This window comes from Tupaia chinensis, unplaced genomic scaffold (genome assembly GCF_000334495.1).
Source record: "Tupaia chinensis unplaced genomic scaffold, TupChi_1.0 Scaffold000350_1, whole genome shotgun sequence".
Lineage (NCBI taxonomy): Eukaryota > Metazoa > Chordata > Mammalia > Scandentia > Tupaiidae > Tupaia > Tupaia belangeri.
In genome coordinates, this window is record NW_006159844.1 from 6,051,052 (window position 1) to 6,077,073 (window position 26,022).

The 26,022-nt window shown below is 40.3% G+C and overlaps 1 protein-coding gene across 3 annotated transcripts in view; it reads left to right on the forward strand.

Moving 5' to 3' along the window:
* SNX6 (sorting nexin 6) overlaps window positions 1–26,022 on the forward strand; it is a 65,837-nt gene that overhangs the window by 14,810 nt on the left and 25,005 nt on the right. For 2 of the 3 annotated variants that reach the window (XM_006152381.2, XM_014589297.1), the window contains exons 3-9: window positions 5,418–5,522; window positions 8,932–9,042; window positions 12,301–12,422; window positions 14,813–14,936; window positions 17,721–17,816; window positions 18,811–18,916; window positions 25,162–25,237. In XM_006152381.2, coding sequence (XP_006152443.1) covers window positions 5,418–5,522; window positions 8,932–9,042; window positions 12,301–12,422; window positions 14,813–14,936; window positions 17,721–17,816; window positions 18,811–18,916; window positions 25,162–25,237 — 740 coding nt within the window. The remainder of the gene's footprint in view (window positions 1–5,417; window positions 5,523–8,931; window positions 9,043–12,300; window positions 12,423–14,812; window positions 14,937–17,720; window positions 17,817–18,810; window positions 18,917–25,161; window positions 25,238–26,022) is intronic. The other variant, XM_006152382.2, reaches the window with a different exon arrangement.

Genomic DNA, 26,022 nt, shown 5'->3' on the forward strand with positions numbered 1-26,022 from the left:
ACTCAACTGCGGTTGGCCCTGTGGGAGTCCAGTGCCTTAACCACCATGGCACCTGCTGGCCCCCTGGCTTGAGTTTTATGCCACCTGATCTGGGACTCAGACTATGGTCCACTACATGGGAGTCCAGCAACATAACCATTACGCATCTGCTGGTCCTCTCTCTCTGTCTGTCTTAACCACCAGGCTATAGAGCCTATCTGAAAAATATATTTTACTATGTATCATAAAAAAAAAATGAATGTTTCCAGTTAAATTTGAAAGACATCACTGGGGCCAACTGGTGGCAAAGTGGTTAAGGGTAGCGTAGTGGTTAAGGCTAGGCACCCTCATGGCCAACTGTGGTTTGAGTCCTAGACCTGGTGGCTTAAAAATCACTCTGGGCAAGTGTGCATGCATGCCCCAAATCCTAGGAGACTAGAAGAGGAGGGATTGTGGCAAGGCCATCCCCCCTAGGGAGTGATTTTTCACTTTACTTCGGTTTCTGTCTGTCTCTCCAGCAAGTGCACATGCTCTATGGAATAAACCTTAAAAAAAAAAAATCACTACTTCAGATATGTGAAAAATAAATACGTCTAGGTTCATGAAATACGGCAGCATGTTAACTTTCAGTGAAGTTTTATGTTGGTATGATTTCATTTTAGAGACTGGCTTTTCTATTACACATCTTAGTTATTAGAAACAGGAGTTAAAACAAAAACCTTAGGTATTTGAAGCAAGTTTTTTTTTTTTTCTTTTTTTTTTTTAATTGCTAGAGGTTGTGTGTGCTCACTAGAGAAAGGGTGTTGGGAGAAGCACACCCTTATGGGATGTGGTCATGCAGGATCTATCAAAATTTTGGGAATGCAAGCACATGTACAGTGTTTTTCAAGCTGTTGGGGCCAAGATTCAGACTGTGGTCAGCAATGTGGGGTCCAGCTTCCTATGCAAAGGACTTAGTCACTATGTTATAGGACCAACCCATAAAATTGATAATTTTTTAAAAATGTATTTATTTTACATTCAGTCACTGTATGTCATCGCAGCATACAAAATGAGATTTCCCATCCAGAATACACTGTATATTGGCTTAATCAATAATAATATTATACATGTTATTATCAACAAATAATTTTTCTTTTCTTATTTCTTACATATTTTGCATTTTTCCCCCCATTGATTCCCTACTTCTCACTTTCTGCCATTTCCCACCCTCTTCCCACATTCTCTCTGGTATCTACAGTTGCTTTCCATGCCTCTTTTTTTGTTTTTCCCCCACATTTTATTGATGTACAAAAAAATCTTAAGGGGATCAGGAAGTGGCATAGTTAAGGTGTTGGACACTCCCACTTGGCTGACTACGGTTCAGGTCCCAGACCTGGCAGCTTGCTTTCTCACTTTCCCTCTCTCTGTGGTCAAATTAAAATAAATAAACGAATAAATAAAATTAAATAATTGTTTGAAAAAATCTTAATTAAATACGTTCAATAGCAAGTTCAGCTGATAATATACATATCTGTAAATACACATCTGACTGAGTAAAATGAACATACTATATATCAAGTAGCAACTGGCCGAGGCTATATAACTTACTGTGGTCATTAAATAGGGGTTCTTTTATGTATTTTTTAATTTCAAAAAAAGCAATTTTAGCTTTAATAAATTAAAATCACAAAACGTTAAGAGAAATTTGCTTAAGAATTAAAGCCAGTAAGGGTTAGGATTCTATTCAAATAGTAGGTAGATGAACCTATCAGGAGCTCAAGAGAAGACAGAAAAACCTTAAATCTGGAAAACAAAACATAGGAGAAAATCAGTCATGTTTTAGTCAAAAGTTGTAAATTTTACTTCACCAGTTAATTCTCATGTAATTAATCTCTCTTCTGTTGTGGTCTGATCTTTCCATTTAAATTCTGGAAGTTAACATTCAGTTCTGGACTTGTCCCTACCATTAAATTGGCCATTTTCTTGGTTGTTTTTTGGACTCTTTTATTTGTGTGTGTCGGTCTTTAGTTTTCTTGGTATAGCACTTCTTTTCAGAACTTCTTGGAGATCTGGACTGGTGTTGGTAAATTCTTTAGGTTTTGTTTATCTGAGAATGTTTTTGTCTTTTTTTCCCCATATGAAGGATAATCTTGCCAGCTATAGAATTCTTAGTTGGAATGTTTTTCACTCAACACATTGAATATATTTCTCATTCTTTCCGTACTTGCATTGTTTCCAATGAGAGGTCCGCTAATAGCCTGATGTGGTATCCTTTGAAAGTACCTTGACATTTCTCTTGTCAATTTTAGAATCTTGTCTTTGTCTGTGTTTGTTTTTTTTTTTTTTTGGAAAAATTTTTGCTATAGGGCGCGTGTGCTCGCCAGACAGACAGAGAGACAGAAAGCAGGAAATCACCCCCCAGGTGGGATGGCCACGCCGCAATCCCTTCTCCTCCATTCTCCTCCTGGGATCTTGGGCATGCATGCACACGCGCCTGGCGTGAGTTTAAGCCACCAGGTCCGGGACTCGAACTGCGGTCGACTACGTGGGAGTCCAGCGACATAGCCATTACGCTAACTGCTGGTCCCTTTGTCTGTGGTTTTGGTCAGTCTGGTTATGATGTGCCTTGGAGAAGATCTTGGGTTGATTCTAGGTGGGTCCTTTGTATTTCTTGGGTCTGGATATTTGAAGCCCTCTCTAGGTTTGCAAAGTTTTATTCCAGGATTTCATGGACTAGATTATCAATGCCCTGATTAGTTTCTTCATCCTCTGGGATATCGATGATCAGAATGTTTAGGTGTTTAATGGTATCTAATATTTCTCGTATATTATTTTCATTTCATTGGGTTATTTTCTTAGTGTTTTTGGTGAATTTTTCTCAGACAGAGGTACTGTCTTCTATATCTGAGGTTTGATCTTCTGTATGATCTAACCTGCCTTTAATACTTTCAAAGGAGATTTTGATTTCCTATGTTATAGCCTTCACTTCTAACAATTCCATTTGATTCTTTTTTGTGCTTTGTATTTCTTCTTTCAACTCATGCAAGAACTTCTGCACCTCCTGGAACTCATTGATTCTTTTCTCCTGCATCTTCTGGAGTTTATTATCTCTCTTCTCTTGCATCTCTGTTAACTTTGTCGCTACAAATATTCTAAATTCTTTATCTGACTTTTCCACAAGTTCCATTGTACTATCTGTGCATGAGGAGTTGTTCTTTTCCCTGGGGGGGGGGATTCTTGGTTTCTCATATTTCTTGTGTCTCTGCAGTGGTTTCTGTCCATCTGAAGAATTATGTTTTTTCCTAATTTCTTAAAGTTAAACCTGAGTGTTCAGACGTGTGCAGGAGGAGGAGATCTACAATCTCTTCTGCAGTTGTGTCTTTCTACCTTTGTGCAGCAGATTCAGTGGGAATTGAGGATTATTCTGACCCAGTCTGGTGGATCTTGGGGTCTGGAGGGTGAAGTCTAAGCAGAAACTGTTAGATTGTTTTAGCCCTTGAAAGGGATTGCTCACAGCTCAAATGCAGATGACTTTTCCCATAAAATATATCTTTAATAAGATTTCTGGGGCCAGCAAGTGACATGGCATGGTGGTTTAACTTCTGGATTCTCACATGAACCACTGTGTTTCGAGTCCTAGACCCTGTAGCTTGAAAATACAACAAATAAATTGATAAGTAAGTAAATGAATGTTTAAAAAATAAGTTAACATTTCTGCTTAAAGAAAGTTATTTTCCAATTTATAAAAATAATAGGGAACCAGAGTTGGCATAAAGGCTATGTCACTGGACTCCCACGTAGTCGACCATGGTTCGAGTCCCGGACCCGGTGGTTTAAACTCACGCCGGACACGTGTGCATGCGTGCCCAAGATCCCGAGAGGAGAATGGAGGAGAAGGGATTGTGGCATGACCATCCCCCTGGGGGGTGGTTTTCGCTTTCTGTCTCTCTGTCTCTCTCTGTCTGGCGAGCGCACGCGCCCTGTAGTGAAAACCTCTCCAAAAAAAAAAAGTAATACATGCATATTGTGGAAATTTGAGAGACTAAAGGAGTACATAAGGAACATTCACTACTGCTTTTCACATTTTTATGCATTTCCTGTCTTATTATGTATGTGTTTAAAATACATAATTGAGAGAGTATAAACAGTTTTGCATCCAACATTTTTTAAAGGAATTATTTATTTAATTAATTCCGTTTGTTATTATTTTTTAATTTGACCAGAGAGAGAAAGAAAAGAGAGAAAGCAAGCCATCAGGTCCAGAACTCGAACCACAGTGGGCCATGTGAGGATTCATTGCCTTTAATCACCACCTGCTGGCCCCCAGCATTTTTTTTTTTTTCACTTACAGTGTCCTTAAAATTTGAAGTTCTGATGACTAGGTGAGATTCCTAAAGTCCTGGGTTTTACAAGTAGAATATTTGAAACAGACTTGTTAACTAGACTTTAACTATTTTCTATCATGTAACCAACTAAGACTTTATCTTTTAGTATATTTAACTGTTGTTAAATTTCCAAATTACCCAAACTTGTTATAGTATTCATTGTTTAAAGAATAAGAAAAATGTATGATATTCCAAAATTATAAATAGAGTTGTAATAAAAATTTTAAGTAGGAAAGTCTCCTAACGGACCATGAATGGAAGCACTGAATAAGAAGCCAATTCTTCAAATGTATTGTAGCTTATAGAGTTATTTATTGTTTACTATATGTTAGTGTTTTTCTTACCACTTTGCCTATATTATATACAAACCCATATTCATTATATGTTCCCAAACAAAAAGAAATATTAGAATTAAAATTATTGCTTAATATTCTTTTTAGTTTTCTTGTACTTCAAGGTAGACAGAGTCCTTAATTTTAGAACACTTGAATTTTATTGGACCATCTTCTTGGAAAATAGTTTTCATTTGGGGTGAAACTAAAATGAATCATGATTAGCTTAGTGATTCATGCAGGGCAGAGTATAGTTGAATGGTATAGAATAAAAATTAGTTAAGATGGGACCAGCAGTTAGCATAATGGCTTTGTTGTTGGACTCCCATGTAGTCGACCACGGTTCAAGTCCCGGACCCAGTGGCTTAAACTCACACTAGGCGCATGTGCATGCATGCCCAGGATCCCGAGATGAGAATGGAGGAGAAGGGATTGCAGCGTGGCCATCCCCCATGGGGGGGGATTTCTCGCTTTCTATCTCTCTGTGTCTTTCTGGTGAGTGCACGCACCCTGTAGCAAAAACCTCTCCCAAAAAAAAGAAAATTAGTTAAGATACTAGCATTATTGAAAGCATCTGCCCCAAAATATATGTAGATTAAATGAACTTGAGTACATTTTTAGCTTTAAAATTCTTTTGTTATTATTTTGTTTTGCATTGTCTTATTGTCTAGGAGAAAAATAAAATATTTAACAGCCCACAGAATTTTTCATAAAGATATTACTGATTTTGTTTTTCTAGCTTAAAGCAATAAATGTAGATCTTCAAAGTGATGCTGCTCTGCAGGTGGACATTTCTGATGCTCTTAGTGAGAGGGATAAAGTAAAATTCACTGTTCACACAAAGGTAAATTTGATTTTGTACTTTGTATCATTTTAGCCATTTATTGTATAATGTTATATACATAATAATGTAAGTTATTATATATAACTGGAACTTTAGTTTCGAACATAATGTAATGGTAAAACAACTATAGTTTAGGTGTTTTTGTTGTTGTTTTTAGAGAGATTTTTACTGTTGGATGCGTGCACTACCCGGTGAGATGGAGAGAGACGAAAAAGCAGAAAGTGAGAAAGTGGGTGGCCACACCACAATCCATTCTCCTCCATTCTGTTCTCAGGATCTTGGGCATGCATGTGCATGTGCCCGGCATGAGTTTCAAGCCACCAGGCCTTGGTCTTGAACCAGAGTTCACCATGTGGGAGTCCAATGAAGTAACCATTACACCATCTGCTGGTCCCTCTATTTTAGTTTTTAATTCACTCATTCAGTTTTTCTTTTAAAGGTTTTTGCCTTAGGGTGTATGTGCTTGCCAGAGAGAGACAGGGTTAGGGGGGCAGTGAAAAATCACAACTGGGGGGGATGGCAATGCTGCAGTCCCTTCTCCTCCATTTTCCTCTCAGATTTTGGGCACGCATGTACACGTGCCCCATGTGGTTTTCAAGTCCTGGATCCAAGACTTGAACTGTGGGAGTCCAGCACCTTAACCACCATGTCACCTACTGCCCCTTTAATTCATTATTATTTGAGCAAAAAAATTTTTGATAAGCCTGGATGATAGCACATCCTGGATGGTGATACAACGTGATGTTCTGCGAGGCTGCCCTCCCCTCCCCCCCAAGCAATGTTCTGAGTTTGCATCTGGAAACCTCCTTGAGTATATTGGTTGCATGTGAGCCTGTGATCTGTTGCAGGCAGAGGCTGGGGACAGATTGTGTCATCAAGACCCTATCGGGGTACTGTCTTTCTATCTCACTCACGGAATAAAAACTTAAGACATTTTTTTCCCCTTTTTTTTAATAACAGATTTTTTGTTATAGGGAATGTGCGCTCACTGGAAAGATAGACAGAAAGTGAGGAATTTCTCCCTGTGAGGGAGGTGACCATGCCGTAATCCGTTCTCCGCAATCCATTCGTCCTAACAAATATGCCACAGGGCTGCCCCAAAATCCCATTGAATTTTGGGCCTACAGGCATATATGCCTGGCTTGACTTTTAAGCCACCAGGTCCAGGACTCAAACTGTGGTCAACTACATGGCAGTCCAGTAATGTAACTATTACACCATATGTTGGTCACAAAAAAACTTAAAACATTTTATTTATATAAGATATTTATTTTAAAAATACATAAACTTAAAACATTTATTTCTTCCATGAGGAAGAGGATGAGAGGGAGGGACAAGCACCCTCAACATAGTCCTAATGCCACGATCTACCCCTATCTTTAGTAACTGTAGATAACAGCTCATACTCCTGACATGTACAGGGAGGTCTTGAGTTGAAAACCCCACACCCTTCCATTTGGGTCCAGTATTGCATTGCCACTGCACCACCATATGGCCCCGGAAATGTCCTTTTTTCTTTTTTTTTTTTTTTATTTTGCCAGAAGGGGCGAGCATTTCCCAGCGGGAAAAAAGAAAGAGGAAGCACCCTTCAAAGGATCATGGCAATATTGTGACTCCTTCTCCAGTTCTTCATCTTGTTGGGATTTTGGATATGCACACACACAGGCACCTGATATGATTTTCAAGCTGCCAGGGCTAGGATTTGAACTGTGATTGGCCATGTGAAATTTGGCTTCCTCACCAGTATGCCACAGGGCTGGCCCTAGAACTGTACTTTCTAAAATACATTTTTCAATTAAAGAATTTTTATTCGACAGGGTCTTTATTTTTCCCCCTTAAGTTAATTTTACTTATTTTTTTCATGCACAGAAGAGACAGAAAGACAAGTACCCCCAACAAGGTCTTTAGTGATCCACTCCAAGCTTCAACCTGCTCTGGATAATGGACGTACATGCAGCTAGCATATTCAGGAAAGTCTCCAGACTTGAATGCAGAACCTCCCTTTGTGGGTCAACCTTATAAAGCATTGCATTACAGCTGTGCTACTGTCCGGCCACCATTGGACAGGGTTTTGATATGTCACAATCCCCCTGCTTCAGACCCCTGCTATAGGTGTGTACAACCTTGCTGGCTTTTAGAGTAAGCAGAGAATCAAACCTGGGCCTCATATAACTTTTGCCTGCTGTGTAGCAGCATTTTCCAGCATATGCTATCACAGCTAGTCCAGAAAATATGTAAAGGTTACCATTTTAAGAATTAATCATAGGGACCAGAAGATGGCATAATGGTTACATTGCTGGACTCCCATGTAGTCACCTGCAGTTTGAATCCTAGAACTGGCAACTTGAACTCATGCTGGGCACTTGTGCATGCATACCTAAGATCCCGTGAGGAGAATGGAGGAAAAGAGATTGTGGTCATCCCCATCTGGGTGGTGATTTCTTGTTTTCTGTCTCTCTGACTCTTTCTCTCCAGTGAACGCATGTGCACTATAGCAAAAATCTCTCTTTAAAAAAAGAATTAACCATAGACAAGACAATGCAGATTTAATTTTCTTGTGATTTTTTTTATTAATATCTTTTACCATTCTCATTTTCAGTTTTGTTGTAGTCCTACAGTTAGTCAAATTACTGTCTTACAAATAATAATATTTATTTCAGGGGTTTTTTTTTAGGGTTTTGCCATAGGGTGCGTGCACTTACCAGAGAGCAAGAGAGACAGACAGTGAAAGGGAAAAATGAGAAATCACACTTACCAGGGAAGATAGCGATGCCACAGTCCCTTCTCCATTCTCTTCCTGGAATTTTGGGTATTCACACATATGTGCACGGCACGAGTTTCAAGCCATTGAATCCAAGACTCAAACCATGGTTGGCCATGTCGGAGTCCAGTGTCTTAACCACTACACCAGTGACCTGCTGGCCCAATAATAATTTTTCTTTTTATTGCTAGAGTGCACATGCTCTCGACACGGGGTGAGGGGGGGAGGGAGGGAGGAAGTACCCTCAAATCATACCATAATCCCTTTTCCTATTTCTCTGTCCTTTTGAAACTTTAGGCATGTATGCACACATGTCCATAGTGTTTTTGAAACACTGACACTACAAGTTACTATTTTTACTAAATTTCAGTTCTTAAGCACATTTTAGAGGTAGATTTATTTTTTTTTGTTTGAATAATTGAGTTTTATATATATTTATAAGATAACTAATGGTTACAATACAGTATAAAAAGAGAGTAAGCTTATTTTCCCAAGGATCTGAGGACTTTTTGTAATAGAGTTCAAAGGTATTGATCAGTCTTTCATAGATGATTAATTATATATATTTATGTGTGTGTATGTGTAAATATTATCATATGTTACTATTAAAAGCATTTTAGTATAACTTGAGAATTCCTATCTTTGCAGAGTTCATTGCCAAATTTTAAGCAGAACGAGTTTTCTGTTGTCCGACAGCATGAGGAGTTTATTTGGCTTCATGATTCCTTCGTTGAAAATGAAGACTATGCAGGTTATATCGTAAGTTTTGAGGTTTCATTTTAATTCCATTTGTTTTAGAGATATTACTTATTTAGTTTTATTTATTGTTATGTTTTAATTTGACCGAAGAGAGAAGGAAAATGAGAAAGCAAGCCACCAGGTCCAGAACTTGAACTGCAGTCAGCCATGTGGGAGTCCAGTCCTTTAACCACCACACTACCTGCCACCCCTTTAATCCTTTAAAAAAAAAAAAAAAAATTATTTATTTTTTAATTTGAGCAGAGGGAGACAGAGAGAAAGAGAAAGTGAGAAAGCAAGCTGCCAGGTCTGTGACTCGAACTGCAGTCAGCTATGTGGGAGTCCAGTGCCTTAACCACCAAACCACCTGCTGGCCCCCTTTAATCCCATTTTTAAGGAGAATTTTAGATACTCTATGTATTGGAATCTTGTTTAGCATTTTATTTTATTTTTTGTTTTGTTTTGAGAGGTTTTTGCCTTAGGGTTTGTGCACTCACTAGAGAACAGAGACAGAGAGAAGAAAGGTGAAAAATCACCTCCTCCTGGAGGGATGGCCATGCTACAGTCCCTTCTCCTCCATTCTTCCAGAATTTGGGGCCCACATGCACATGTTCTTGGCGAGTTTTCAAGCTGCGAGGTCTGGGACTCGAACTTTGGTTGGCCATGTGGGAGTCCAGCAGTGTAATTGCTATACCATTTGCTGACCCCTTGTTTAGCATTTTAAGTAAACTGATGTGATTTTATTTTGTTTTTTAAAGATTCATTTATTTAATTCCATTTGTTATTGTTATTATTACTATTTTTTCATTTGGCCAGACAGACAGAAAGGGAAAGCAAGAAAGCAAGTCACCACGTCCAGAACTCAAACCTTGATCAGCCATGTGGGAGAATCCAGCACCTTTAACCACCATGCCACCTGCCAGCCCCACTGACATAATTTTTTTTTTTAAATTATATTATAAAACATGATTATCACCTCTTTTTATCCTGAGTGTGAGAGGGAGAGGTATTTATTTTTGACAAGGTCTCACCATATTGCAGTCGTTCCTGCCTCAGCCTTTCCGTTAGCTAGGACCATACGTGTGTGCCATCGCTCCTGGCCTGTTGAGGATGGATTGGGAACAAAACCCCTCCTCAGCCACGTGTATGCAGCCTGACAGCCTTAAGTACCCCGGGCACTTTTAGAAAAACAAAACAAAACAAATCTGCTTGCACCACCGTGGCTAAGCCTTATTTATCTTTATATACCCAGGTCTCAGCATTGTGCCTCATGCATGGCACGTAGTAGATTCTCAGTGAGTGTATTGGATTATACTTCATACTATCTCTTCCTGTTGTTGTACTTGGTATAGCTCTTTTCTTGCCCTGTCTAACTTTCCATCATTTTCCTCATAAAAATTCTTAGTTGGAGGTAATTCTCCCTAAGATATTTTTTTTCTTAGATCCTTCCCTTGAATGGTATATCTTTTCTAGATCTTATATTTTACTTAAGGTAAGTACTTATTTACTCCCTAACTGTGAATTGATAGAATGAGGTTTATCATTAATGTGTGTCTTGTTCTATTTTTTTAAAATATTTTATTTAACTTTATTTATTTATTTATTTATTTATTTTAATTTGACCAGAGAGGGACGGGGGGTGGGGGAGAGTGAGAAAGCAAGCCACCCGGTCTGGGACTTGAGCCATAGTCGGCCATGTAGGAGTCCAGCGCCTGGTATGCACATGTGGGTGCCCAAGACCCAACAGGCTAGAATACTGGAGTAAAGCGTTCATAGTATGGCCAGATCCTATGGAGGGTGCTCATCTCTCTCTTTCTCTTGTTCTTGCTCTCACATGTGCACATATGTGCTCTATCATAAATTTAAAAATATGGGACCAGCAGATGGCGTAATGCCGCTAGACTCCCACATGGCCAACTGCAGTTCGAATCCTGGACCTGGTGGCTTGTAACTCACACTGGGTGGCATGTGTGTGTATGTCCAAAATCCCAAGAGAAGAATGGAGGAGGAGGAATTGTGACATTGCTATCACTCCTGGGGGGTGATTTGTCGCTTTCTGTCTCTCTGTCTCTGTCTCTCCAGTGAACATACATAGCCTACAGCAAAAATCTCTTTAAAAAAATTGGGAGACAGACAGATGGTGTAATGGTTACATCTCTGACTCCCATGTTGGCTACGGTTTGAGTTCTGGACCCGGCATCTTAAACCTCACACTGGGTACTTGTGTATGTGTGCCTAAGAGCAGAGAGGAGACTGGAGGAAAAGGGATTGTGATGTGGCTATCTCCCCTGGGGGGGGTGATTTCTCACTTTCTGTCACTCTGGATAGTACATGCACCCTATAGTAAAAATCTCTCTCTTAAAAAAATTTTTTTTAATCTAAAAAATACACAGCAGCATAAAGCTACTATGAATTGATTAATTTTTAAAAATGCATACCACTTACTTTTGCAAAAGCATGCGTGTTTGCTATACATTTATTCATTCCATCTATAGTCGGAGCTTAATGCATACATGAATTTGACTATTATAGGTTGCCATGTATGAGTCTAGAGATTGAAGGTTGAGAACTCTGTTTTGTTTTTGTTTTTAATTATTTTATTTAATATTATTTATTTATTTATTTTAATTTGACCAGAGAGGGACAGAGCGAGAGAGGAAGAGAGTGAGAGAGAGAGAACATGACAAAGCAAGCCACCAGGTCCGGGACTCATACCATGGTCAGCCATGTGGGAGTCTAGCACCCTTAACCACCATACCACTTGCTGGCCCCAAGAACTCTGGTTTTAATACCAGAACGTAGTGCTATGCTGTATTCTTCTTTGGTGTAAAGGACCTTAAGAATCTTAATTTCTAGAGCTAGTCATGTTCTTTAACCTGAGTTTGAGTATTGCCAGTGATCAATTCATTCAGGATACCTTTAGCTTTCCCAGCTCTGGGCTTCTATGGTAGCATTAGTACAATGCTACAAGAAATGAAAAGTGTTGGGACCAGCAGATGTTGTAATGTTTATGTCACTGAACTTGCACATAGTCAACTGCGGTTTCAGTCCTGGAACCTAGCGCCTTAAAGCTCACGCCGGGTGTGTGTACCCAAAATCCTGAGACGAAAATCGAGAAGAGATTGTGGGATGTTCATCACCCCTGGGGGATGATTTCTCACTTTTTGTTTCTCTTTGTATCTCTGGTGTGCTCACACTCCTATAGCAAAAATCTCTTTTAAAAAAAGAAAAAAACTAAATGAAAAGTCTTTTAAAATTAGTGTTTTGATCCTTTTATAGATCCCACCAGCACCACCAAGACCTGATTTTGATGCTTCAAGGGAAAAACTACAGAAACTTGGAGAAGGAGAAGGGTCAATGACAAAGGAAGAATTCACAAAGATGAAACAGGAACTGGAAGCGTATGTGATTTTTTGTTGTTGCTGCTTTTGTTTATTGTGCTTGTGTTAATGCCTTTTTATGCTCTTTGATATCCCATCATTTTAGTTGCTTCACGATAGTGACCCTTTCTGGAACATGCAGATTTGAATTGCACAACTGGGATTAACGATCATGATCAGAGCCTACAGGAAAATTATAGAGTAATTTCCTCCACTGTAAAATTGTTTAAATTAGTGTTTTAAATAAACTTTAAAATGAACAGAATCCAAAAGCTGGCATAATATAGTAAAAAGAGAATTGAATTTTTAAGGCAGAATGTAAATTGTTTTTCTTTTCTTCCCCTTAATGGCCTTAGCTATTACCTACTAACTCTTATTTTTCCAACCTGTGCATACTAAACGGTTTTCTCATAGAAAAATATGCCAAGCAACTCTTTGCATATATCGTTAAAAAAAGTGTGTTATGGGGTCCAGCAGATGGCATAATGGTTACATTGCTGGACTCCCACATAGTTGACCATGGTTCGAATCACATACATGGTGGCTTAAAACTCACACCCGGGGGAACCAGCAGTTAGCGTAATGGCTATGTCGCTGGACTCCCACGTAGTCGACCGCGGTTCACGTCTCAGACCCGGTCGCTTAAAACTCACGCCAGGCGCATGTGCGTGCATGCCCAAGATCCCAAGAGGAGAATGGAGGAGAAGGGATTGCAGCATGGCCATCCCCCCAGGGGGTGATTTCTCGCTTGCTGTCTCTATGTCTCTCTCTGTCTGTCTGGCGAGTGCATGCGCCCTATAGCGAAAACCTCTCAAAAAAAAAAAAAAAAACTCACACCAGGTGCATGTGCGTGCATGCCCAAGATCCCAAGAGGAGAATGGAGGAGAAGGGATTGCAGCATGGCCATCCCCCCAGGGGGTGATTTCTCGCTTGCTGTCTCTATGTCTCTCTCTGTCTGTCTGGCGAGTGCATGCGCCCTATAGCGAAAACCTCTCAAAAAAAAAAAAAAAAAGTGTTATGTATAATTCCCTCTGTCCTTTTCTGTGCTTTTCGCTTCTGGCCAAAGGGCAAAGATTAAAAGCAAAGTAGTAGCTAGAAAATATATATATATTTTTTTTAAAGCAACTTTTTTTTCCATTAAATAACTATTAGTTTGATATATACTAGAAAAGTGTTAACTCCTTGAAGAAAGTGGTTATAATTTTTATTTTTAGCACGTTTGTTGGAAAAAAAGGATCTTCCCTTTTTAGAAAATATTTGAAATAATTTTGAATTTGCCATATTTTGTTTCTCGTATTTTGAATAAGAAATAATTTTCCTTGCATTGTCATCACTTCCATCTATCCTTTTCTGGTCATCTCTCCCCTTCATGCTCTTTCTCCTCCTGTTTCATTTATTTTCAGCTTTCACACATGTGTTCACACTGCTGATAGGCTTCTCTTCAGAATGCTAATCTCTTCTGGAAAGATTTTAATTAGCACAGTACGTCATCATCACAGTGTAAGGTGACAGAATTCTGTCCGTCCTGGGGACAACAGTAGTCAGATATTTACTAAAGGTTTCTAAGACTCAAAACTGGAAATTAGCAGAGCACATTAATAAATAAAGAATCTGTGATTTTCCAGTGGCCCTGATCATGATTCTTTTGTGGTCTGGTTAGGGAATGGCTAACAGAGAACCTTGGGTTTATTCTACTGCTACCTCCATCCTCTGCATCCTTCTTTTTTGTCTTCACTGAATGACTACCCTCACAGAGATCAAACTTCTCCCAACATTGGTCCTGCTGGTTTGCTGGTATGTAAAATTTATCCTTCTTGCACGTAGTTGAAGCAAGAATATTGGCGTTTACCTTGAGTGTTTTTCCACCCAAACTGACATGTATTATTATATGGTTGGTGGGATTCATTGATGATAACTAAATATTTCAAATTCATTTCTTCAGTGTGATGGCAAAAACTTCTCCATGGGTGTTTCTTGTGTGTCTGGGTTAGTAGGTGGAAATAATAACACTGAAAACATGCTTACTGAAGTTTGGATTTTGATTTCTTTGTACTAAAGTATTTAAAAGCAGTAATTATATAGAAATTGAATAATTAAGTTGTATTAAATAATTTATAGTATACTTTCTGTGGATCTGAAAACAAACTCTTATAGTTAGTTATCTTTAACATCAACTTGCATAATAAGAAAAGCTGATCAAACTTAAAAATATTAACATTTAGATGTAATAAATGCTATTAACTAGCATGAAATCTTTTTTAATAGTTCAGCTGTAACCTTTGTTTACATGAATTGTATCTTTGTCTCTCATTATGAATTAGTAATAATCCAGATTGTTGACTGAAAATACTTGTTAAAGATGACTTTCTAGTGGATAGAGTTTTTTACCTTAAATTTTGTGTTGTTTCTAGTGAATATTTGGCAATATTTAAGAAGACTGTTGCAATGCATGAAGTGTTCCTGTGTCGTGTGGCAGCACATCCTATTTTGAGAAAAGATTTAAATTTCCATGTCTTCTTGGAATATAATCAAGATGTGAGTATTAAATTGATTGAAGCAACAATTGAGGTTCCTTTTTAGAGTCATTGGAAAAGGGAGTTACTAGTTAGAAAAGACTTTTCGCAATGCTCTTCTTTTTTTTAAATGGTACAAGAATACTTCGTTTTTATTATTTATTATATTTTATTTATTATCATCATTCTTCAGTTTGACCAGAGAGAAAAAGCCATCAGGTTTGAAACTTGAACCACAGTTGGACATTTGGGAGTCCAGTGCCTCAACCACCATGCCGCCTGCTAGCCACATGTTCTTACTTTTCAAGGCAGTTTAAAGTAATACATTTTTTAGTAGTATTGTAGTATTTTGGTAGAATTTGAGCAGATTAATTGTAGCAATAATGGAAATAATGTTATAATATGGACCACTGGTTTTTTCATCCTCAGTTGTGAATTTTGTAAGAAATAGGGTAATCGAATTTAAAACATTCTAATAAATAAAATTAAAATAAACCTTTTTAAAAAGTGGGGGGGGGCTAGCAGGTGGTATGGTGGTTGAGGCGCTGGACTCCCACATGGCCGACCACAGATCAAGTCCTGGATTGGGTGGCTTGCTTTCTCACTCTTCCTTTCTCTCTATCTCTGGTCAAAACTGAATAATAATGATAATAAATCAAATTAAAATTAAATAAGTCTTTCCCTTTTTTGTGAGAGGTTTTTGCTGTAGGACGTGTGCACTCACCAAAAAGACAGAGACAGAGAGACAGGAAGTGAGAAATCACCCCCCAGGGGAGATGGCCATGCCACAATCCCTTTTCCTCCATTCTCCTCTTGGGATCTTAGGCACGCATGCACACATGCCTGGCGTGAGCTTAAGCCACCAGGTCCAGGACTCGAACTTCAGTCGATTACGTGGGAGTCCAACGACATAGCCATTATGCTAACTGCTGGTCCCTAAAGTAAATGAATCTTTAAAAAAATTTTTTTAAGCATTCATTAAATTTGGAGTCTTCTGAAGGCTTATGGTGAATTCCAGGGGAGTACTTGGGTCAGAGAATTCTAGATTACTTTGCATAAATCATTGACTTTTATCTATTTGACCTTGTTTAGTGTTGCTGTCCTAATTTTCATCACTTCCTCCCTCCCTACCTAAAAACTCTTATGTGGGGGACCAGCCGTTAGCATAATGGCTATGTCGCTGGACTCCCATGTAGTCGACCGCAGTTCATGTCCCAGACCTGGTGGCTTAAAACTCACGCCGGACATGTGTGCATGCGTGCCCAAGATCCTGAGAGGAGAATGGAGGAGAAGGGATTGCAGCGTGACCATCACCCTGGAGGGTGATTTCTCGCTTTCTGTCTCTCTGTCTGTCTCTGTCTGGCGAGCGCATGTTCCCCATAGCAAATATCTCTCAAAAAAAAAAAAAAAACACACGTGTCTGGCTTGAGTTTTAAGCTGTCGGGTCTGGGACTCAAACTGTAGTCCATTATGTAAGAGTCCAGTAACGTAACCGTTACGCCATCTGCTGGTCCCAGCTTTAAAGAGTTCTTCAGGCATTGTGGTGGTTAAGAGAACTGGAGTTCCACATGGTCGACTGTGGTTCAAGTCCCATACCTGGTGGCTTGCTTTCTCACTTTCCCTTTCCTCTCCCTCTCCCTCTCCCCCTCTCTCTCCCTCTCCCTCTCCCTCTCTCCCTCCCTCCCTCCCTCTCTCTCTCTCTCTCTCTCTTTCTCTGTTTCTCTCTGGTCAAATTAAAAAATAGTAATAATGAATAAAGTTAAATAAAAGTATTAAAAAGTAATTTTGGGGGGACCAGCAGTTAACGTAATGGCTATGTTGCTTAAGTCCTATGTTGCTGAACTCTCGTGTAGCCGACCACGGTTCGAGTCCCAGACCCAGTGGCTTAAATTCACACCAGGCGTGTGTGCGTGCATGCCCAAGATCCCAAGAGGAGAATGGAGGAGAAGGGATTGTGGCGTGGCCATCCCCGGTGGGGTTGGGGGGGGGGTGATTTCTCACTTTCTGTCTTTGTCTTTCTGGCAAGCACACACGCCCTATAGCAAAAACCTCTCCCCCAAAAAAGAACAGATATTCATAGGGGAAAAGCATTCATTATTTTAGCGTTAAGTGTGATGTTAGCTACAGATTTTTCATAGATATCCTTTATCAGGTTGAAGAAGTACTCCTACTTTGAGCGTGTTTATTATGAAAAAGTACACTTACTGATTTTTTTTTTAGGAGAGGTTTTCGCTATAGGGCACGTGCGCTCGCCAGACAGACAGAGACATAGAGACCGAAAGCGAGAAATCACTCCCCAGGGGGGATGGTCATGCCGCAATCCCTTCTCCTCCGTTCTCCTCTCGAGACCTTGAGCACGCAAACACACATGCCCAGCGTGAGTTTTAAGCCACCGGGTGTGGGATGCGAACCGCAGTCGACTACGTGGGAGTCCAGCGACATAGTCATTACGCTAATTGCTGGTTCCCAATGGTCATCCTTATTAATCATTAGGGAGATCTGAGGTAAAATCATGAGTTACCACCTCAAACTTTTAGAAGGGCTATCTGTTATCAAAAAAGAATGATAATGCCAGCAGGTGATATGGTGATTAGGATGGCTGGATTCCCACATGGCCGACTGATTCAAGTTCCAGACCCAGTGGCTTGAAAATCACACCAAGCGTGCGTGTGTGTGTGTGTGCGCGCGTGCACATATGCCCAAAAACCTGAGAATGGAGGAGAAGGAATTACAGTGTGGCATCCCCCTGGAGGGGGATGCTTTCTCACTTCAGAGATTGCTAAAAGTTAAATTACCTTTCTTTCAGTTGAGTGTACGAGGAAAAAATAAAAAAGAGAAACTTGAAGATTTCTTTAAAAACATGGTTAAATCAGCAGATGGAGTCATTGTTTCAGGAGTAAAGGTAAGATTTTATTTGATGAACAGTAGAATTGGTTGAGAATTAACTTCTTTATGAAAGAGAAATTGAGATTTCAAATGTATAGAATTGGGGTAAAAGAGAAGTTTGAACAGGGGATTCTTTAGGTCTGGGAAACTGTGCTCCCTGCCCTGGATCCTTCTCTTAGAAAGATCCCTTCTCCAAGGGATAAAAAGACAGCAGTTCAGGGTAGTTTGCCTACATAGAGCCTATGTCCCTTCTCCAAATCAGAGCATGGTCCAGGTATCTAGAAACTATTTTTCCTTGCCCAAATTCCAAGCCTTCTTCCAAGTGTTGTGTAGATGTCTTCTCTGAGTTCATCCTTCAGACAGTAGACTGCGTCACTGGTACGTATTCCATGAGTGGTTAAGGGATGGCCACAGGACAACTGGGTAGAGGGAAGGGACATAGAATAATGTCCACATGCACACAAGGACTCCTTCGATGCAGGACAGAGCCAGCTGCAGGGTGGGGCAAGAGATGGGACTTCCTTTATCCATAGGCCTTATGCTTAGTCTTGCAACTGTTAGAAGCAGACCTGTGCCCAGATTTGGAGTTAGAAGATCTTAGTTGAGGTTTTAGTGTTGTCTCAGGTAGCTACATGACCTTAGGAAAAACAGATTTTTACTTCTCTCTACCAGAATTTTTTCGTTTTTCTGAAAAGCAGTTGATCACTCCTACTGTCAGTAATGTGTTTATTGGGGATGCAGAATTATAGAGGCAAGCTCAAGTAGAAGCACGTTTCACAGAACATCATGTGAATGTGAAACATAAGAGCCCTAAGCCTTCACCTACAAAACCTTAGAGTTCTTACTTGATAAAGTGCATGCTTATTAGTCTTAACTTGTGGGTAAAATCAATGTAATTGTTAGTAGATAGCTATACAATTTACCAGTAATGATTTTTTGTACTTAGTTGGTTTACTTATTAAACTAAAACACGTAAGTTTAAAAAATTGTGTTTTCTTTTGATTCTGTAGGATGTAGATGATTTCTTTGAGCATGAACGAACATTCCTTTTAGAGTATCATAACCGAGTTAAGGATGCATCTGCTAAATCTGATAGGATGACAAGATCCCACAAAAGTAAGATTTTTCTGTGGCTATAGCTTATATTTTTAAGGGAGTAATTATCAAGTTGACATTTATAGTTTGTATAAATCTTAATACAAAACAGTTGTTCTTTTTCTTTTTTTGTCATAGGTTAGTAGTGCTCTCTTGCCAGAGATAGAGTGAAAGTGAGAAATTACACCCCAGGGGACCAGCAGTTAGTGTAATGGCTATGTCGCTGGACTCCCACATTGTCAACCACGGTTCAAGTCCTGGACCCGGTGGCTTAAACTCACACCGGGAATGTGTGTATGTGTGCCTAAGATCCCAAGAGGAGAATGGAGGAGAAGGGATTGTGGTGTAGCCATCCCCCCTGGGGAGTGATTTCTCACTTTCTGTCTCTCTGTCTCTGGTGAGTACATGGGCCCTATAGCAAAAACCTCTCCAAAAAAAAAAAAAAAAAAAAAGAATCACACCCCAGGGTGGATGGCCACTCCACAGTCTCCTTTTGGGCACACTCACGTGCACACTCAGTATGCGCGCTTTCCCTCTCACTGCCACTGTCTCTTTGGTGAGCATATGTCCCCTATGGCAAAAACTTAAATAAAAAAAAAAAAGATAATTGGCTTTCACTTTAAAAAGTACTTGAAAAAAGTAAATATGGGGCCAGCAGGTGGCATGGTGGTTAAGGCACTGGACATTCCCACATGGCTGACCATGGTTTGAGTCCTGGACCAGGTGGCTTCTTTTCTCACTTTCTCTCTCTCTTTCTCTCTGGTCAAACTAAAATGAATGAATAAATTAAATAAGTAATTTTTGTTTTAAAGTAGTGAAAGCTATTAATTAAATCTTCATCTTTGAGAACACATTTTATATACAGAGTATTGAAATCAGAGAGAAGGGGGTCCAGTAGTTAGTGTAATGGCTATGTCCCTGGACTCCCATGTAGTCAACCACGGTTTGAGTCTTGGACCTAGTGACTTAAACTCATGCCAGGCATGTGTGTGTGTGTGCCCAAGGTCCTGAGAGGAGAAAGGAGGAAAGGGATTGAGGCATGGCTATCCCCCCTGGGGGGTGATTTCTCGCTTTCTGTCTCTCTGTCTCTCTTTGCCTTTCTGGTGAGTGCATGTGCCCTATAGCAAAAAGAGCCTCTCCAAAAAGAAAAAAGAAGAAGAAGAAGAAAGAAAAGAAATGAGAGGGAAGTATGCATAAAACACTTTGGCTACATGGGGCTGGCAGGTGGTGTAGTGGTTAAGGGCGCTGGACTCCCACATGGCAGGCTGTGGTTCAGGTCCCTGACCTGGTGGCTTGCTTTCTTTCTCTCTCTTTCTGTCCCTCTCTAGTAAAATTTAAATAAATAAATAAATAAAATTAATAAAGATCAATAAAATAATTCTTTAAAAAAGCACCTTGGCTACATATGAGGTATGATGGCTCTCTTTAGAAGAACATTTTAATGATTGAATTGTTGACTGAACCAGCTGCTTTTCTCATAGAACACTTCTTACTAGAAAGAAAGACTGACAAGGCCATTCTTGTAGCCTAGTGGTTAAGGGAGCCACATCTTACACAACCAACCGTGTTTAAAATCCTGGCCCTTGTAGCTTGAGAAGCACACTGTACATGTGTGTGTGTGCCTGGAATCCCAGCAAAACGGAGAAATGGAGAAGGAATTGCAGCATGGCCACGCCCCATTGGGGATGCTTTCTTCTGCCCCTACCCTATCTCTGTTTCTCTCTGGTAAGCACATATCCTATAGCAGTTCATTTTAAGAACTATTTCATTTTATTTTTTATTATTATTTTAATTTGCTGTGGGACACATGTGCTTGCCAGAGAGAGACAGAGAGAGGAGAGAGAGAAATCATCTCCCAGCAGGGATGGACATGCTGCATTTCCTTTTCCTCCATTCTCCTCTTGGGATTTTGGGTACACAGTACACACATGCCCAGTGTGTTTTTTAGACCACTGGGTCTGGGACTTGAACCATGCTATTGGCTATGTAGTATCCAGCACCTTAATCACCATGTCATCTGCTGGCCCCAGCATTTGATTTTTTCTTTGGGGGGGGATGTTGTATATTGAAATGTAACAACATTTGGAAGATCTACATCATTCATTGAACCAATATTTTTCTAAATGGTCAGTGTATGATCCTATAAATCATGTATGTAAAAGAGCCATTTGAAGTGCAAGATGAACCAGTGGGAAGCCCAGAAACAGTGGTACAGAGGTAAGCATCACCACTGAGGAGTCTAGAAGCCATGTGGGAAGCCTAGGTGTGGCTCCTAGGCCAACCTGGTTGACCACAAACCTGGCTAGTTGGGAGGCTGATATAGGAGGATTGTGACACATACCCTGCCAAATAATGCTGGGCTGGCTCAGTGATAGTGTATTACATAAAAGAAACAGATCCTACGTGGCACCTGTAGTTCTCATCGCCAGCTGGGTCATCCTGAAACATATGAGGCATGCATGTGAGTGCCCAAGGTCTAATGGGCTGGAGGACTGAAGGAAAGGGATCAAGGTATGACCAGACTCTGTGGAGAGTATTACTCCCTCCTCCCTCACCCCCTGAACCCTTTCTCTAATAAAGGGGGGGGGGACCATTTTTTAAACAGCTTTAACAGCTTTATTGGATGTAACTGATATCAATAAACTACAGTATTGAAAAGTATACTGTTTGATAACTGTCCCCCACCCCATCAGCCTCTGTTGTTTACTTTAATGCCAGAGGATGTGTACATTGGAGAGACAGAGTGAAAGAAGGGGATAGAGAAGCCACTCCCTTTATTGAGGCCTGGGCATGTCCTTTTTTACTTCCTGTCAGGATCCTGACTGTGCATACATGCGTGCCTGGCATATTGCCTCCAAGGTTGGGATTTGAACAGCAGTTGGCCATGTGGGATCCAGCTTCTTCTGCATAACACTAAACCTGGCTGTGTTACAGGATCAGCCCATCATCTTTTGTTTGTTTGTTTAAAGTGAGAAGATTTGTAGGTAAGAGAGAAAGGGGATGTGGTGCATTTTGACAGAGTCTCACCATGTTGAAATCCTCCTAACCTATTTTAGGTTGGTCTGCCAACCAAACCTGGGCCTCCATGTGGCCTTAGCCACTGCATAGCAGTGCCCTCCCAGTTGTGCCACCGTGACTGGGCCTTTTTAAGATTTCTTATATTTTTAGTCTAAATTTTTTTTTCAAGTTTATTTATTTAGCACCAACAGAGTCCTTATACCACAGTCCACCTTTAGCCTCTGACAGCTCTGGATCATGGGCATATAAGTACCTGCATTCTCAGGGAGGTCTCTAGACATGAACTCCTGTCAGTCTGCTTTGAGGGGTGTCACATTTTACTATTGCATCACTATCTGGCCTCCTAAATTTTTTTTCTTCCAAATGTGAGAGAGAACTGGATTTTGATACAACATTTCACTCTGAGCTTTAGCCAGAACCTAGATCATGGAGGTACATGTATGCAGTATACTCAGGGAAGTTCTAACATAAACCTAAAACCTTCCCATATGGGTCAACCTTTCAGAGCCTTCGTTTTTACCCCTGTACCATCTTCATGCTCCAAATTTTTAAAATTAAACTTTTAGGATAAGGGGGCGCCAGCAGGTGGCATATTAGTTAAGGTGCTGGAATCGCATATGGTTGACTGCAGTTTGAGTCCTGGACTGGTGGCTTCAAAATCACGTTGGGCGCTGGGACCAAGCAGATGACATAACGGTTATGTTGCTGGACTCCCACGAGGTCAACTGCAGTTCAAGTCTCAGACTTGGCGGCTTAAAATTCAGTACAGTACTATTTGTTTTAATTTTTTGTTTGTTTGAAAGCAGTAGAAACATTCATTATAATCTTTTCTCACAAGTGTATTACCCTATGGGGTGAACTCTGGGAAGACTGTTGTGATGAAGTTGAGTATTTTGCTTCTACCTGAGGACACTGGTGCCACCATTCGTCTAGCTTCCCAACCTCTTTAAGAAGTTTTCCTTCCTACCTCAGTTTTCCTGTGTTGTTTTTTTTCCTAAAAAATTCTTTATTATTATTATTACTTTTAGAGAGATTTTTGCTACAGGGCATGTGCACTTGCCAGAGAGATAGGAAGTGAGAAATTACCCCCCAGGGAGGATGGCCATTCCACAGTCCCTTTTCCACCATTCTCATCTCTGGATTTTGGGTACACATACATACCCGGCATGAGTTTAAGCCACTGGGTTCAAGACTTGAACTACAGTTGACTACTTGTGAGTCCAGCAACATAGCCATTATGCCATTTGCTGGTCCCTATTATTATTATTATTATTATTATCATTATTTCAATTTGCTGTAGGGCACCTGTGCTCATCAGAGAGAGAGAGATAAAAAGGAAGCCACCAGATTTGGGACTTGAGCCACAGTTGACTCGGCGGAAGTCCAGTGCCTTAACCACTACTCCATCTGCTGGCCCCGGCTTTCCTGTTTCTAAATACTGTCTATTAAACTTCTTGAATATCTTTGAGTTTTGTCAGCTTCTCTCTCTTTCCTCTTTTCCCATTGCCTGGATCCTGACACCCAGTATCTGTTACCAGATAATTGCAGCACTTTTCTGGCTTGTCACCCTGCCTTCTGTGTCTCTCAACTTCTAATCTTTACTCCAGACAGTAGATTTTTTTTTTTTTTTTGGTGTGGGGAGAGGTTTTTGCTATAGGGCATGTGCACTCACCAGAAAGACAGAGACAGAAAACGAGAAATCACCCCCCAGGGGGGATGGCCATGCTGCAATCACTTTTCCTCCACTCTCTTCTTGGGATCCTGGGCATGCATGCACACGTCTCTGACATGAGTTTAAGCCACCAGGTCTGGGATTTGAACCACAGTTGGCTACATGTGAGTCCAGCAACATAGCCATTACGCCAACTGCTGGTCCCAGACAGTAGAATTTTCTTATCTGAAATTTTTCTCATATAGATTTTACCACTATTATGATTTAAAATGTTTGTAAGAGTTCATTCCCCTAAGATCAGATTCAGACTCCATCATATCTCATAAGACCTTTTTTTTTCTTTTTTGGGAGAGGTTTTTGCTATAGGGCGTGTGTGCTCGCCAGAAAGACAGAGAGAGACAGAGAGACAGAAAGCAAGAAATCACACCCTGGGGGGATGGCCACACTGCAATCCCTTCTCCTCCATTCTCCTCTCAGGATCTTGGGCACGCATGCACACACGCCTGGCATGAGTTTAAGCCACTGGGTCCAGGACTTGAACCGTGATCAACTACATGGGAGTCCAGCGACATTACGCCAACTGCTGGTCCCAAGACCTATTTTACTCGGGATGCTTCTAATTTTTTTTATCTTCAACTCCGTCCATGCCCCTCTGCACCCTGCAGTACCATAGTTCCAGCAGGCTCTCTGGGTATACTGTTGGGTTATGGGGAAAGTCATGACACATTTTTCCATAGAAAACTATGACTTTCCTTCCAGGCACGTGTGCATGTGTTCCCAGGATCCGGAGAGGAGAATGGAGGAGAAGGGATTGCGGCATGACCACCCCCCCCGGGGGATTTCTCGCTTTCTGTCTCTCTGTCTCTCTCTCTCTGGCGAGCGCACGCTCCCTATAGCAAAAACCTCTCCAAAAAAAAAAAAAAAGAAAAATATGACTTTCCCAACGACCTAGTATGTGCATGTGTATCTCCCTGGTCTTTGTTCATGCATGCAGTTTGCCTTGTCTGAAGCACTTTCCCTTTGCTGAACAAAGACCTGCTTATTCTACAAACTCCAGTTCTTTCTCTAGTTTCTATAAATCTTTCCCTGACTTAGGTAAAGCCGTTTCCCCTGTTCCCAAAGCAGTTTTTAACTATTTCATAATTTTCATCATAATTTGTATTATGGCTATTTGTTTTTTTTTTGTTGTTGTTGTTGTTTTAATTGTTAGAGAGCCCATGAGATCACCAAGGAAGAAAGAAGGAGAGGAAGAGAGAAAGCACCCCTCAGTGGGACATGGTCACACCATAATTCCTTTTCCTCCATTTCTTCATCCTGTCAAGATTTTGTGCACTCATACACATGTGCCCAGCTTGGTTTTCCAGCCACTAAGGCTGGAATTTGAACCACTTTTGGCCATGTGGTATCTGGCTCCCTTAACCACTAGGATACAGGCTGGCCCTATTATGGGTATTTGTGTCATTTCTTTTACTAGACTTGAGGTAATCTTGTACTACACATTGTTTGCTGGTCGGTGCTCATAAGTTTTTCTGAATCTACAAGTAAACATATTAAATTCTGAAAACTTTCTCCATAGGTGCTGCAGATGATTACAATAGAATTGGTTCTTCATTATATGCCTTAGGAACTCAGGATTCTACAGATATATGCAAGTAAGGATTCTATTTAAAACATTAAATATAAATAGAGCAGAGAAAATTTTCTGATGGTACCCTGGTTGCATATAGTACTTCTAATCCAGATAGGCATTCTGGAATATATTCATCAAAATATGTTGATAATAAGGAGCTTCTTTGGGGACCAGCAGATGGCTATGTTGTTGGACTCCCATGTAGTTGACCACAGATCAAGTTCTGGACCTTGTGGTTTAAACTCACTCCAGACATGTGTGTGTGCGTGCCCAAGATCCCTAGAGGAGAACGGAGGAGGAGGGATTGCAGTGTGGCAGTATACCCCCAGGGTGTGATTTCTTGCTTTCTGTCTCTCTGTCTCTCTCTGTCTTTCTGGCAAGTGTACACGCCCTATAGCATAAACCTCTCCAAAAGTAAAAAAGTAAGGAGCTTCTTTGTAAACTTGGTTTGATGTCATCTTTTTTTTTCTCTTTTTCTTATATTTTTTAAATCTGAGAAATAAAAATAGACTTTAGGTCTGGTTCCATGGCCTAGTGGTTAAGATAGCTGGTCCCACATGGTGCAATTTTTAATATTTATTTCATTTTATCATTTTTATTTTTAATTTGCTGTAGAGCACATGTGTTCACCGGAGAGAGACGAAGAGAGAGAGAATGAAAGTGAGAAAGCAAATTGCCAGATCCAGGTCTTGAGCCATGGTCAGCCATGTGGGAGTCCATTGCCTTAATCCTCACACCATCTTGCTGCCCTCCCTCAAAAAAAAAATTTTTTATTTTTAATTTTCTTGAGAGTGTATGTACTCACCA